This window comes from Zeus faber (genome assembly GCF_960531495.2).
Source record: "Zeus faber genome assembly, chromosome: 13".
Classification (NCBI taxonomy): domain Eukaryota; kingdom Metazoa; phylum Chordata; class Actinopteri; order Zeiformes; family Zeidae; genus Zeus; species Zeus faber.
The window spans coordinates 29,592,028-29,607,881 of record NC_137198.1 but is presented as its reverse complement, the minus strand read 5'-3'; the positions used below and the strand labels follow the sequence as shown (position 1 = coordinate 29,607,881).

The 15,854-nt window shown below is 41.5% G+C and overlaps 1 protein-coding gene across 1 annotated transcript; it reads left to right on the top strand.

Annotated features, from left to right (window-relative positions):
• Nucleotides 1-442: 442 nt before the first annotated feature.
• Nucleotides 443-15,306, top strand: gpr68 (G protein-coupled receptor 68; the record flags this gene model as incomplete). Its single annotated transcript, XM_080012096.1, has 6 exons — nucleotides 443-529; nucleotides 1,615-1,764; nucleotides 4,663-4,796; nucleotides 9,854-10,076; nucleotides 10,861-11,041; nucleotides 14,870-15,306. 6 exons carry the CDS (start codon nucleotides 443-445, stop codon nucleotides 15,304-15,306), a joined length of 1,212 nt encoding a protein of 403 aa, XP_079868222.1.
• Between the last annotated feature and the right edge of the window lie 548 nt (nucleotides 15,307-15,854).

Here is a 15,854-nt window from a genome sequence, read left to right as displayed (position 1 = left end):
ATCAACTCCCTAGGTAATCAACATTGTATCAATGTAAACTTACTCAATTAGTCAAAAAGTTGAGGAAAACCTTTTTTGCATAGGCGTCTCATATTGGATATTTTAGTGTCTGAAGTAATAGTATCTGTAGTACGTCCCTATTTTTTAATGTCTACATCCAAAGCATCGGAGCTAACTAATCAATTTTACAATTTCTTTTAGAGCTGCTGAGACTGTTGACTGCTTATCAGCGTATCAGACAAGATGGCCACCCGTGGGAGACTTTGAAGTCCACATCCTGACATGAAGAAGTGTGTGTATGACTGTCAGCTTGACTGTGTGAGATTCACGTGTGTGAGAACTCTGTTACTCTGCGAGCTCTGTGTGACGCACCTCTAGAGTGAAGGGGTCGGTCAGTGTGTGTTGATAGCTGTGGTCTGGGTGTGTGTGATGGTGTTTCACCATGTCTCAAGATGACGTGATTAACTGCACCATCAGCCATGAAATCCACCAGTACCTCTTCCCGTCTGTCTACATCGTCGTACTGCTGGTAAGTGTGTGTGTGTGTGTGTGTGTGTGTGTGTGTGTGTGTGACTGTTCACTACGTTAGGCAGCTGATTATGCACAGTCTTCTTCACACCCCATGGAGAGGTCAAATTGTGTGTGTGTGTGTGTGTGTGTGTGTGTGTGTGTGTGTGCCCTGAAAAATATCAAAATATAATGGTTATTTGAGAGAATACTTAGAATAAACCTCTTGAATAGTGAATTTTTATTTTCTGTGACAATCATTTCGTCGCTGATCTTCCCCACATGGCAGTCCTTTTGGCCGAGGCGGTGAAATATTTTAGACGTTTATTATACAACTCAGATTAGACTAAAAAGCCTCTCACACTCCATGTTGCTTGCAGTTCTGCTAATTGCTGCTAGATGCTACTTCGGAAAAACTCTGAATGCAAGTCAATGGAAAAAGAACAAACTTCTCACTAGACTAGACAATTTTTTTTTTGACAGATACCTCTCCATATCTAAGTTGACTTCTTCTAATGGGTGTCTTGGTTGTGATTTTGAAAATTATTGTTCCATAAAGAGGGTATTAAGGCTAAAACAGAGGTATATTTGTGGGCATAGTTGCCGTTCACTTTCCAGCGAGGTGGGCGTGTCTATTCCTTGCTCCGCCTGTCTGGTGGTTTTACTCGCCACCTCAGCATACCGAGACACCGCCCCGCTGAACCAAGTCAAAAGTTCCGGCTTCCAAGATAGGGGCGGGACTAAATGCAAAATTGGGTCTGCAAGTCTCTCTTCAGAAACCAATGGGCGGTCACAGACGGTGATGTCACAGACACTCCATCCATTTTATTTTATATAGCCATAGACTGTAAAAAACAAACTAAAAAATGGAAACTCTTTGGAAACCAATGGGAGACGTCACAGACCCCATCTGGTATTCAATGTTGGATGAGGCAGAGCCAGGCAGGATGCTTTGTAAAAGTTCACATCAAAAACTCACAAGTTACCGTTTTAAAATTATTCACATGCTTTAACACGTTCATTTTGAGAGCCCTAATATGTATGTAGCAGCAGTGGAGCTGAGCTGGATTTAAAACCCCTTGACATTTCCCTGTGTTCCTCTTCTAGTTGGGTGTTCCCGCCAACATCTACTCATTTTACCATGCAGTGCTGCAGCTAAAACAGAAGAATGAGCTTGGGGTTTACCTGCTGAACCTCACCCTTTCTGATCTGTTCTACCTGGCCTCATTGCCACTGTGGTTGCAGTACTTCTTTCAGGTAAGCCCCACACAACGCGCACACGTAACCATGCTCTATGCTGCAGCGTCGGTGAAATAGAATGGAGGCAAATCAAAGATTCCTTCCTATCAAAAAATGAAAACAACTAAAAATATGGAGCAACTTAGATTAGTAATAACACCAAAAGGCTGGTGTCATTTCCTAAAAAAAAAAACTGTCAACTAGCTCTGTCTCCTCACTGCCGTACCACCTGTCTTACTGCGTTCTTAATCTTGCTTAGCTGGACCTCTGTCAAACTCACGGAGGTCTGTAGAAATTCCAGTAGAATAGTTAGGGCGGAGACACTGGGCTGGCGTCATGCTTCAAACCAATAAAATTGCGCTAGGGAGGAGCTTCGCACAACTAAATTGCTCCATGCTACTTATAGTCTGGCAAACTGGCAAGATGACAATGTCAAGAACTCCGTCAAAAGAATTCGACGTGTGCCACATTTGCAGCTTGAAACAAGAAAAATAAGCTTGTAAAGGTGGAACTTCGAGCGTATGTGCTTTAAAACTCCAGGCCAATCTAATGGCTCCCTCTGGCTCTGCAAGGTCGTCTGGCTATGAGAGATTACTGCATCCTGTCACATCTTTTGGGGATTGTAGTCCTGTATTGGGAGTCCATCTTGTTTTGCAGTCCCACAACCAGCAGGACCTCTTATAACATCACAGCGGCATGAAGATGAGCGCAAACAGTGAAATTTAAAAACTCTTAAAAGACATTCAATCAATGACTGCTTTGGATTTTAATGATGCATCTAAATTCATTGCGAATGAACATCCCTGCATTTGTCATGATATGCTTTTCATCGCTGCCCTGAGAGCTCACCGCACTGTAACTTAAGAAAACACAAGCAATTCGACAACTAACTAAATTATTTCATGTCTGTAAATATACATAACAATTTATACAAGTAATAACCTGGAGCCGCAACTCTCACTAAACCGATGTGAGACCACCGTGTCCAAATCCTCCATTCGCTTCCTTGCTACTCTATTGCGCATTTGTTACGACCAGGGTTAGAGCGACTCAAACGCACGACACAGAGACTGCTGGCAGACGGAGTTTAACAAAGGAGCTTTATTTTGAGTCACTGGCGTGAAGGGTGAGACCCGGTCGGGGAGGATCAGCGGATTGGTCCTGGAAGGTGGGACCCTGGACGGGACGAGGCCAGACAGGGGGGACAGGAAACCAGGTTCGGCGAGGCAGGACGTAAATGATTCAGTTCAGTTTGTTCACCCAAAAGATTTGAATCATTCGTGAACACTATCATGGAGCCTGTAGATGCCGTTTTCTCTGGAATATCACACTTAAATTGCTTAAATAAAATCCTTAGATTTATAAAAAAGTTGTATTTTCTATTAATTGCATGGAGGCTGTTTGGTGCTTGTAGCGAGGAAGCAGATTGGGGATTTGGACATGGTGGTCTTGCGTGGATGCGATTGGTCTGGTGATAGTTGCAGCTCCAGGATATTACTTGTATAAATTCTTACGTATATATAATTACAGACACAAAATAATTAAGTTCAATATATTTTATTGCAGATAAATCTGTTGGGCTATATATAAATATAAATGATCACTTCTGTTATGTTGTAGCTCACTTATGTTATGTTGTGGCTTTTGCGTTTTGTCTACTTGTATGTGTTTTCTTAAGTTGCAGTGCGTTGAGCTCTCAGAGATACCGTATTTTCAAGTTATGAACAGAAAAAACGCAAATTAAGAAAAGCAATTTATTCTACAAAACCATCTACTTCTGTCTCACGGCTCACGACTGCAAACCATGCTGTCTCTTTTGTATCACACTTCATAATGTGGCAGCACGCAATGTGTGAAATTTTATTTTAATTAAATTAAAATAAAAAAATAAAATAAAATCTTTATCCAGTTTGGACTCTCTGACCACCCCCTCATAGATAAATGCAGCCATAGCATTTTTGCCTGATATAATAATATTTTACTATTATACTATTATATCAACAAAGTTGAATACTACAAAGGTATTGGGGTGACTTCAATTCAAGGCCTGGAAGCAAATGTACTGATCACAATGGTTGTGTTGTGGTTAATTATTAACCCCCACATGACAAGAAACTGATTACATGTTACATGTAGTAAGCCACAAATATTCAAGTTATATGTATTAAAAACCCTTTTTAAAAAATGTATGCTAAAAAAAACAGAAGATACTGGAGTCATGAAAAGAATAGAAAAACGTTATCTCCTGCAGAAACATGGTCAAAAACATTCCCGGGCAAAACACCAGTAGGAAAAAGGAACATGCCTAAATATGTTGAGGTATGACAAGTAGTCCAGGAACCAAGGAACATGCCCAAATATGTTGAAACATGACACAAGTATTCCAGGAACCGTAACAACTCCCTAGAAACAAAACTGTGATTGTTTCCTTGGCACACACCCCCAAGACTGTGATTGGTTCCCTGCACTGAAAGGGGCAGGGCATGAACTAGGAGGAGGGAACATCTTGGGTATATAAGGAGGTCCTAAAGTACGGTTTGGCAGTCGGGCTCTGGAGCCCTACTCACTTGACTCTCAGATACACAATAAACCTTTTCGCATCAGACTCTGCTCGGTTCCAGTGTTTTTTCTTGCAAGTTTTTTGGGCCAGAACAGATAGAAAGCATCATCCACAGATCCAGACCTTTTACTGAAAATTAATTTAATATGGTGCTGGCCTGACTGCAGGGCCAAAGAGCACCTCAAAATTAAGAACACAATGTGGCTACTACACACGACAGGCCTTAGTTCTTAATTCAGATTTATTGTTGATTTTGATTGACTGTTCAAATTTAAATATGAAATTGGCTCAAGTTACCTGCAAGTAGTCCTTCCACTTTATCCGTCTTGTTTCATCTAGCTGTGGTCTCGTTTCAGGGTGATGACTGGCGTTACAGAGAATGGCTGTGCCAACTGTGTGGCTTCCTCCTATATGAAAACATCTACATCAGCATTGGCTTCCTGTGCTGCATCAGTTTGGATAGATACCTCGCTGTTGTCCATCCACTGAGGTAAATTAAAGGAACCACAGCATAAGCACTCAATTTGACCCAATCTGTGACCCACTGCATATTTTAGAGTCAATTGGCGGCTTTCAAGTTTTTTTCTTTTTGCATCATTTGAAAGTGGAGAATCAGAGTTTCCAAACAAGGTGTCACTTGTGCAAATCAAGCAAATATTTTTAAAGCTATGACTTGTTAATGACAAGGGTGTGGCAAACCGTGTTTCTGAGATAATCACCTCCAAAGTTTTACCCACACCAGGTTCATTCAGCCAGCTCCCAGAATGCAAATGGGGTTGGCGGACAAACAAAGCCTCATGGCTAATTAACATACTGCTGAATGGGCCAATCATGAACAGCTCAACAACACACAACTAATTTTGTTTTTAAAAAAGCTTTTATTTAACAGTAAGAATATACATGTTTTATAAAAGTGGAATTACTTTGGAGTTTAAAAGTGCGGACAACACAACAAAATGTAGAGTCTATCAGTATTATGAGTCTCAGAAAATCTGAAAATCGGCCACCAACCTCAACTGACTTCTTCATGTGATCAACTTCTTCCATTGTAACAACAACGGGCGTATTGTCGGTCTCCGGTTCTTGAAAATATTCTGTTTCATCGTCACTTTAAGTCTGAAATCTGCTGTTTGAAATGTTCTCCAAGTCCGGAGTAATATCAGATTCAGCAGTGCTGCTGTTCTCCGCCTTGCTCTCGGAGAACTGACTATCATTGCGGAAAATGATGTCGAGTACGCGCTGCTAACACTGACTTGGATCTATCGCACTGGTCAGATTAGGGTCCGAAATATGATTCAGAGCTTCCGCCACTCGCTTCTCGTAATCAATAACGATACGGAGAAGGAAGTTTTCACACACAAGGAAGACCGAAAGACCCGCATGCTGCACTTTAACTGTCTGTATAGTGATGTAGGGAGTGACGGGAGTAACGTAGGTGCGTGACGCGAAGGGTTCTTCTTCTTCGCCGTTTCACAACAATGGCTCCATGTGTGTAAAAGTAGTACGATTTAAAGGTTGAATTCTATCCCAACGGTTTCACATTGTGACTTCATATCACATGGAATATGGATGAATGATCTTCACCTGGACGGTCGCTTTAAAGGAAACCAGCAATCAGCGTTGTTCAGTGCTGTTCTGTGTCTCGGTAAGTGAACTGCTTTTCCCCATGTAATCTAATGGGAATATTTAACTCCACAGTTTAACATTTTTCTATTTATAAATCAAACTCGGTTTTGAAAATACGTTGAGAGATAAAAAAAATTATAATAACAAGGGAACGCGAATCTGGAAAAATCTAATTTTCCTTCAAGTAAGGTTTTTTCAATTTATTTGGCTGCTCCTGGCGATTTTAGAAATGCGCGAGATGGCGGCTTTTGCTGTGGTGGGTCACATATATGGTATCAGTGAGGGAATGTTGTCTGCCACTTTTCCTAGAATGCTACTACACAATGCTACTACACAATTTGGAGTATATTGTAAACTCAAGGAGTTACAGTTTTATATAAATGCTACTCACTGCTTAACCAGTTGGAACTTAAACTGTAAACCTTTTCTGGTCTAAAGCATTTGTCTTTCAGCCATTAGCTCGCCACTGAGGAAATACATCTCTTACATACAGAGAGGTTACTTCCTTAAAGATAACCTCTTGTATTTTTGCATTTTTGAGTTTACAAACAACAAACAGTCACCACAGTTTTTAAAAATAACTGATTTTGGCACAAAAAAACTGAGATTTCCAGCTCATGTTGGAAAAAAAGTTATAAATGCTTATCAAAGCATGCATGGCCACTCACCAAAAATAAGACATTTCCTCACAATTGTTCTGCCTTTTTATGACTGTGCGACTACAGCGGTTAAATGGCAAAACTATTGAGTAAGTCAGATAGATAGAGAAAAAAATTACTTTAGCATCTTTTATTGATGCTAGTCACAAGGTTTTGGTAAGAATCTGCTTTCTTTATCTTTGGTTGCCATAGTGTTGCTCATATGCGACGCTCAATTACATTTACATTTACATTTAGTCATTTAGCAGACGCTTTTATCCAAAGCGACTTACAAGGGAGAATAACATTCAGCTACATTGCGACAGAGATTAGTGTAATAACAACATTGGTATAACAATAAATACTGCAAGGTGGTGCTAAGTAATTGTAGATTAGGACAGGAGGTACTCACTGAAGAGCTGGGTCTTCAGGTGCTTCTTAAAGACAGAGAGGGAGGTCCCCGCTCTGGTCATTTTTGGCAGCTCGTTCCACCAACGTGGAACTACAAATGAGAATAGCCTGGATTGCCGTGGCTGTATGGCCGGCAGAGCCAGGCGACGCTCATTTGACGAGCGCAGCATCTGGGGGGCAACATGTGCTCTTACAAGAGCATTTAAGTAGGCGGGAGCATTCCCAACAATCACTCTGTAGGCCAGCATAAGAGACTTGAACTTGATGCGGGCGGCTACAGGTAACCAGTGGAGCTCGATGAGCAGCGGAGTGACATGTGCCCTCTTTGGCTGGTTGAACACCAGTCGCGCCGCCGCATTCTGTATCATCTGCAGTGGCTTCACCGCACAGGCCGGCAAGCCTGTTAAGAGGGCGTTGCAGTAGTCGAGACGGGACATCACCAAGGTTTGTACCAGCAGTTGAGTGGCATATTGGGTCAGGTACGGCCTGACTTTTCGGATGTTGAGTAGTGCGAAGCGGCAGGACCGGGAGACGGCGGCAACATGGTCCGAGAATGTCAGTTACTAACTACATCTACATTACATCTTGGCCCGTGACATCACGCAAGGTAAACATAGCCTCACTGAGTGCCAGTCGGCAGGTCAGTTTCACAGCTATTTAAGATGGTGAAGTACTGTGTTTGTACAGGTTGCCTAAACTGGGCTGGGCTGGCAGTGCTTGCACAAGCACCGGAGAAGCAGAGTGGAGGGGCGGGTATCGAAGTCTCCCCATTACAGATGTGCAGGAAGATTATTTACACAAAACAATCCAGTTTTTACAAAATTCCCATACCAATGGTGACGTTAAAGTTAAAGAGAGCAACGTAGAGAAAGAGTGCAAAAGTTTTGTTTTGTTTCGTTCAAGTAGAAAATGAAGGAAAACAAATACATCTAAAATAAAAACACACCCTGTCTTTTAAAGTGCAGCGTCTTACCATCTCTATGTGGGACCGCTCCTAGTGTGGAGTGGAACCTTCTCTTAGTTATGTTTGTTTTTCATTTTATAAAAGTAGGAAACTCATGGAAATAAATCTAAATCTAAAATAAAAACCCATTGGGGCAAATTGACAAAAGGATTGAGCGGCTCCTGCGGCCGCTAAACCGGCACATAACAGAAAAAGCAAGCTTCTAATTTTCAAACACCTGCAAATGATGAAATGCACAGATAACTGCGCTGCAACATAAATAGCGTCTCGGTGCGCCGGTGCTATTTGCAAAATATTAGCGTCTGCGAAAAGCTGGTGGTAATTATGCGGCCAAAACAAAGGCAGTGGTGCCTCTGCTCTGCACACGATCAGACCCGTTTGGGTCTCCCTGTGCGTAATTGGTGGGTGGGGTGCTGGGGTCTCCCCTACTGTACACAGCAGCAAAACTTTATGGGCTGTTGTATCATTAGTGCAATATCTTTTGTAAATCAGACGCTTAGACAGGGGTGTCAAACATACGGCCCGCGGGCCGGATCAGGCCCGCGAACATGTTTAATCTATCCCCCACGAGATGATTTTGCAAAGCATTAAATTTAGCTGCAATTTTTCAATGAATGAAACTGCTGTTCTAAACATGTCCAGTGGGTGTCGCATTAGCAATTCTGTTAAGCAAGCAAACTGCTTATACTGGGGCTGAACAAGTAGGCTACAGCCAGTCCAGAGCTAGCTTGTCATTCCGCCTGACCAATTTGAACCTTACGTGCTTTGGCATCCTCATTGCCCCAAAATGTCTCTGGCAAAAAAGAGAAAAGTGGACGCAGAGTTCAGAGTTGCAATCCGCCATGTGTCATGTGACAAATAAATATTCTTGATTGCTCATTGCAAGTGCAGAGTATTCTTTGAGGTCGCAAATTATTTGTCTTTCCGAACACTAGAATACAAATGTTTCAAACTGGATTTAACCTTTTTTAGGTTGAAAATATTTTTATAGGTCTACATGTATAACCCTGCTAAATTTGGTTCCAAAGTTTAAAAAGTGTTTTCATTTCATAATTGCCGTCAGTTCACTGTATTTTCAACGACTATAGTTCACTGTTCATTTTGCTCATTCCATTGATTTTATAAATATTAAAAGGCGCAACTGTGACAGTGGTCGGTTAGCAACAAATAGCGACCACTAAAGGAAGCCATAGAAGCTACACCAACCTTGCCTTACGTGACTGCTCCTCCTCCACGAGGCTTCTTCACCTTTGGAGCAGAGGGGACTTGCAATGATAGTTTGGTAGCTGAATGTTCGTCCGTGCTTGCACAAACTGCAATCAAACCAGTTTGGGGATATACTGCAAGTTCATAGATCAATACTGTAGGCCTGGGAGTATTGGGCATTTTCTTCTGAACAGTCTAGCTGACTGCCTGTTTTTGAGGGCTTAAATCTCAGCAGACGGCATCTCGGCAGACTGGCAATAAGTGAATAAAATATGAATTATTGTGCCCTCTACTTCTTACATTCTTAATTACATTTAAATTAAATTATATTTAATTACTTGAGATACTGTCATAGTTACTTCCACATATTGCAGTAATTCCCAGGGTAAATGGATGTTAGGTTTAGCCGGACTCAGTGCCACTTGAAATTAGACAAAGGTATTGGTCTTGTCATGTCAGTGTGAAATGGTTTTGAATCATCTATGCTCCATCTGTGACATATGTTATGTCAAATACATTATCTCTTCAGGTTATTATTTTTTTAGCGAGCGCAGCTTCGTTCTGCCTATCTATCTTTCGATGGCACTTTTTTGTTTTTGCACACATGTCATGCATGTATGATATCCCCTGTCAATTTTTTCTATGTTTTTGTTTTCATTTTGTCAGTCTTCTTTCAGTCTCATACAAACCTTTCTCTCCGAGGTTCCCCTCTCTTCGCTGCATGCGTGCGGCCTGGGTTGCCAGCATCATCATCTGGCTGAAGGAGATAGCGATTGGCATTGTTTTCTTCCACCACAAGGAACTCAGTCGCGACTGGACCAACCAATCCGTCTGCTTCGAACACTACCCCCTGCAGCCGTGGGAATATCCCATCAACTACTACCGCTTCATCATTGGATTCATGTTTCCACTGACTATTTTGTCGGTAGGACTTTTTTTTATTTTTATTTCTGTTCAAATAAAATATTACAGGGTGGGAGGAAGGGAACAGTGATCGCATTCCTTTATCGCGTATCACTTTTTTGGGATTGGTTATTATTTGTTGGTTTATGTGGGTTTTTTTGTTGTTGTTTTAATCAAATAAGATCCTTGATTGAATTGTCTTAAGCATCCCAGACAAATCACTCTCGTATAAAGACTAGACATAGCCTGGTTCTACAAGCTGAAACTAGTTGTGGTTTAAAGCGGATGCTCTCGCAGAAATGTTTTACTGTCAGTTACTTTCTGGGATGTGTTTACTGTTACAGAATTTGCATGCCAGGAATCTGTTTTCAGTGAAACATATTTTTGCAGTCTTTTAAGCTTTTAAAGTCTTGTTCCCTTTAGCCTCAAAGCAGCTCCCTCTTATGAGCCAATCACAGCTCCCTTTGTGTTTGTAAACGCTTAACGAGATGCAACTGATGTTAGGTGAAGCCCCCTTTCAACACCATACAAAGCAGGTACTGTCCGTCACCATGGGAAACACGTGACCAAAACCCCCATGGTCCCATCTATCTGCCTTTGTTGAAATTGGAAAAAAAAAAACAAGATTCTCTGCAAACCACTTTTTCTCTTGAGCAATTCACATATCGCTCCATTTTAGACAATCCAGTGGACCACCAGATTTGCTATTGGTCAGCGCCACAAATGTGTGTCAAAAGTGTCACCTTAGTTGAACACTACTCAAAAGCCTTATACTATCTACCTGTTTCCCTGGTGTGTCTGTCCAGATCAGCTACCTGTGCATCCTGCGTGCCGTGGGCCAGAGTGCAGGGACCCAGCCAGAGCAGAAAATCAGGATCAGGCAATTAGTCAGAAGTACTGTACTCATCTTCCTGGTCTGCTTTTCCCCCTATCACCTCTTCCTCCTAGTTCGCACCCTGCTTGAAAGAGACTGCACCTTCATACAAGGTAATGATTCATTTGTAAATGCATTTATTTGTTGGTGCCTCAAGTACCAAGGGCCTTTTTAATCATGGGCTGCATTTAAAGGAAGTGAAATCTTACCAATCTAGCTTTGTACTTCCAAAAAAATCTTACTTTAAGGATTTTTTTAGGTGAATTCTAATATTTCACAAAAGTTTTTTTCTTTAAGAGCAACAGACAAACATATTGATGCTTGCCACAGTGAAATAACTATTTTCTTCAAAACATTGTATCACTTCATTATTTCATGCCTGCTCCTATTTACATACTTACTGTTCCAACATGCTTAATGGCCATTCACCTTGATGGATGACCTTGACAGCAAATGGTAATTAGTATTATCGTCCATGTATATGTACCATGTATCGTCACCTTAAATCATTTTGAAATCATCCATAACCATCATCCAACATCTGAGATACGCCGTTCTTGATGATTTTGTGTCCTTAGATGAGATTGACTTTTGATTTGAAAATGACCTCAAATCCCCAAAATGACACCATAAATTAATTTTCCATGTTTGTATGTACAAGTGCTATCACTCATCTTTCTATGTCTATTGGTAAGAACTTTTTTGAGGTGCTCTTTTCTAGGCCACATTCATGTAATTTATGCAAATAATGCCCAGATATTCTTTTTCTTTCCTTTTTCTTACTTTGCATTGCACTAAAATGTTTAATAAACTACTGTAAATGTCAACAATGTAAAAACAGTTTAAGTTGAAGTTCAAACTGCAAAATCACTGTCTGTTAACAACACATTCCTTCTCTACTAAAGCATCCACTACTCACTTCACAGTATAATCTACACAATGCATAGGTTGCACCATTTTGAACAGTGTCCAAATTTCCGACACCCCAGTTAGTCACAATCATATTGTGAATAATTGATTGACTTGCAATGCAGCCAATTTCTTTTACTGCTGCCCAGTACACCAGTTGACTCCTTAACTGTCATTAGGAATTCTGTCTCATTAATCCTATGGGATAAACAGATAATTTCAAATAATGAAACTAGTGTTTGCAGTGGGATTTTGAAGTATAGGCGTAAAGATGGGGATATATTATTACCAATTATATAACTATATGATCACTACATTGTAAATAAAGCACACAAAGGTGGCACGCTACCGCCACTCTCTGAATCTGCTACCATTTCCCATGACTAAAATGAAAAGAGCAAAGGAGTTCAATTTTGGAACATTTCTTTATCACATAACATGTGATTGCCATGTAAAGCACATGTGAAACCATGTATAGCATGAAACAGATGAGTTAGGGCAGGGGTGCTCACACTTTTTCAGCGTGCGAGCTACTTATAAAATGACCAAGTCAAAATTATCTACCTACTACAAAAATGCAAAACATATATTTATTTATAAATATATTGAGGATTCTTTATATCTACAATGTATGTTGATGTACATGCATAACCGCATGAGCCAATATTGACAAAACACAACACAATTAACTATGTACATTTTTTGTCATTACCCGAGTTTACTCAAGATGACTTGCACTGAGTTGAATCAGCCAGGGATGTATAGTCTGGACAGTAGCTGCTGACAGCCTCTTCCAAATGTTCATCAGTCATGGTGGAACGGTACTTGGACTTAATGATCTTCATGTGGGAAAAGGCTGACTCACATAAATAGGTGGAGCCCAATAATGCAGTCAAGGAGGTAGCACATTTCCTCATGTTGCGGTACTTTACCTCTGTGAGTAAGTTCCAGAACTGTCCATGAGCTCTGGACTTCAGCTCAATGTCGGCTTGTAGTGTCAAAATCTCATCTTACACTCCAGAAAAGTTCAGGTGAAACAGTGTTGCAATTTTTGATGCAGTGAATCAACCTCAGCATCTTCCCGAAAAGGATAGCACATGAATATAGCGACTGGCTCGAGCTAAGAAAAGTCTTCAAAGCGTTTGTCAAACTCTGACAGACAATATTCAATCTGCTCTGTGTAGCGTGCACTGTCAAGTTGCACACAGGCCTTCCCTTGCATCTCCAGCTCTGACGCCTGGTTCTGGAAGTTCTGGAAGATTGCCAAATCATGGCGCTGCAGCTTTGAGAAGAGATGTTGCATCTTTCGTTTGAAAGCATTAACTGAGCTGATCTTATTGATCACTGTTTTGTCTTTTCCTTGCAGCTCTAGATTAAGGTCATTCAACATGTTTGTCAGATCGGTTAAAAATGCCAAGTCTAACAGCCACTGACCGTCATTTAGTTGCGTGTATTCTGCATGTCCAGCTACACGGAAAAACTCCTTAATCTCCTGACAGAGCTCTCGAAATCTTTGCAGGAATTTCCCTCGACTAAGCCATCTCATGTCAGTGTGTAGCAACAACTCAGAGCGGTCGCAGTCAGCCTTCTCCAGATGTGCACGAAATAACCTTCTTTGAAGAGATCTGGCGCGAATAGAACAGGCGATCTTCGTTGCAACATCCATGATCTCTTTCATGTTGAGCATTTTAGCACATAACGCTTGTTGGTGGATTATGCAATGGTAATTTAGGAAGTCCGGGAAAGCATCGTCCTGCCTGCACTTGGCAATAAATCCATTCAAGCGGCCAACCATTGCGGGTGCTCCCTCCGTGGTGATAGACACCAATGTACACTGGGAGCTGGGTTTTCTCGATAAAGTTTTTGAACGACTGAAATATGTCCTCTCCTCGTGTCTGTTCTTTCATGGGCAGTACTGTTAATAGCGCTTCTTTTGTAGTGATATCACTAAACACCATACGAATGAAAATGCACATCTGGGCTGTGTCACCCACGTCCGTAGATTCGTCCAACTGCAGTGAGAAACACTCGCAATCTCCGATGTCCTTCCAAAGTTGCTGGGTTAAATCCTCAGCCATGGCTTCACAGCGCCAACTGTACTTCTTGACAGCTGGGGAGCTTTGATCGAAGATAATATTTCTGCCTTATTTTTAAAATCTCGGAACAATGAGTCAGCTGCTTCAACGAATGCCTCTTTTACCATCTCGCCGTCTTGGAAGGACTTCTTCTTCTCTATTAACGATGACGTGACTCACCCGGAACGATGCTTCGGTGGCGGCTTTCGCTTTTGAAGTTTGTTGTGTGAAAAATGACTGCTGTCCGGACAACTGGGACTTTAGTTCCTTTACTTTTCTCTTTCTCAGCTCGCTTTTCAGCGGGAAGTCGTGTCGTATTTTCCATGAACAATCCGAAAATGCCGCTTCACATTTCCCTTCTTTGGTATTGCGATGGCAGACTGGCAGATGAGGCAAACGCACTTTGAAAATGTCATTGTGAAAAAAAAAGTCCTCCTCCCATTCCGTATGAAAGTGATACGTTTTTGTCTTCTTACTTGGTCCAGCTCCCCCACTCATTTTTATACCCTTTCTTAGGTTTAAGAGAAAAAACCAAGGGCTAAAAATTGGAGGTAACTCGCTGACTAGCTAGTTAGTTTTGCTGCGCTTAGCGCCGTTGTTTGCGCATGCGCAGTTACCTAAGTGTCAGAAAAATTCAGATGTCATCTGACTGGCTGCCCTGTATGTCAATCAAGTGACGGGATGGATGATAGGCTGACATCTATTTTTTTTATGTCATGCGATCTACCAATACTACATTTGCGATCGACATATTGAGCACCCCTGAGTTTGGGTTTTAAACTGCACCAGTTGATATCATACATGGGTTTCACATCTGCTATACAACCTATGCTTGTCACATTCAATTTATCTCAAAACAAATATTTTCACATGTTGTGGCATATGTTTAAATGTGACCACGTAATTACGTGTGGTTCTCATCTTATGTAACTCTGTTAACTATGCTTAACTTTGCAGATATATTTAACTACTACCACCTCTCCCTCCTGCTGACCAGCTTTAATTGTGTGGCTGATCCTGCAATCTACTGCTTTGTAAGCGAGGGAGCCCGCCGTGGCCTACACAGGGCTTTGCTTCGGCCCGTCGTGAGGATGATGTCCTGCTGCTGCCGCCGTGGTACCACCAGCCCCTCTAACCCCACAACCGACACCCACGAGGTGGTCGCTTACGAGAACAATGGGCACCCTAACGTGGCACTGCTGACACATACCAACATGCACTTGAAAAGTGACGCCCACCTGCAGGGCAGCGAACACGTGGATGCCACGAGTGGTGAAAAAACAACCTACAGACCTTTAATTGCAGCGAATTACATGCAGGGTGACAAACTCACAAAAGATTTGTGCAGCTGTCTCATGGCTAGCGTGGACCAGGCCCAAAAGTCAACGGTGTGAAGTGGGAGGTGACCTCTCCCATAAAGGTTTATCATGTGGACTATCTGCTGTTTGAGTCCAGGGACACCAACTGAGTAGTTCCAGCATTTGTAAGCTGGGGAAGACTGACCTGAACATGATCAATGTGTAAACTGTCTTCAACGTGTGCGTCGTAGGCTTTAATCACACAACAGGATGCTGACAGCAGAATGTCATAATCGATTCCTCTCAAAAACCAATAATATCAACCTCATCGCTTTAATATTTTCAAATGGTCGTAATCACTTCAGTTACATTGCCACTGCCAGCCTACAAGCCTGCGATCTTTCTTCAACTCAAACTTTGTCACACAAGGCTTCTCAACTTCAACATAAAAAAGGGCAATTATTTTGTTTCACCGTCATTGAGTTGCATAGTGTGTCATGTATTTGTGAAATGAATGTATTTGTGTCATATTGTGACACAATTGCATGTATTTTTTTGTATGTTGGTTTTCAACTGATTAATGCATCGGTTATCTCCTCAATAGTCATGTAGGTAAGATTTGAACAGACATTCCTTTGTTCGAA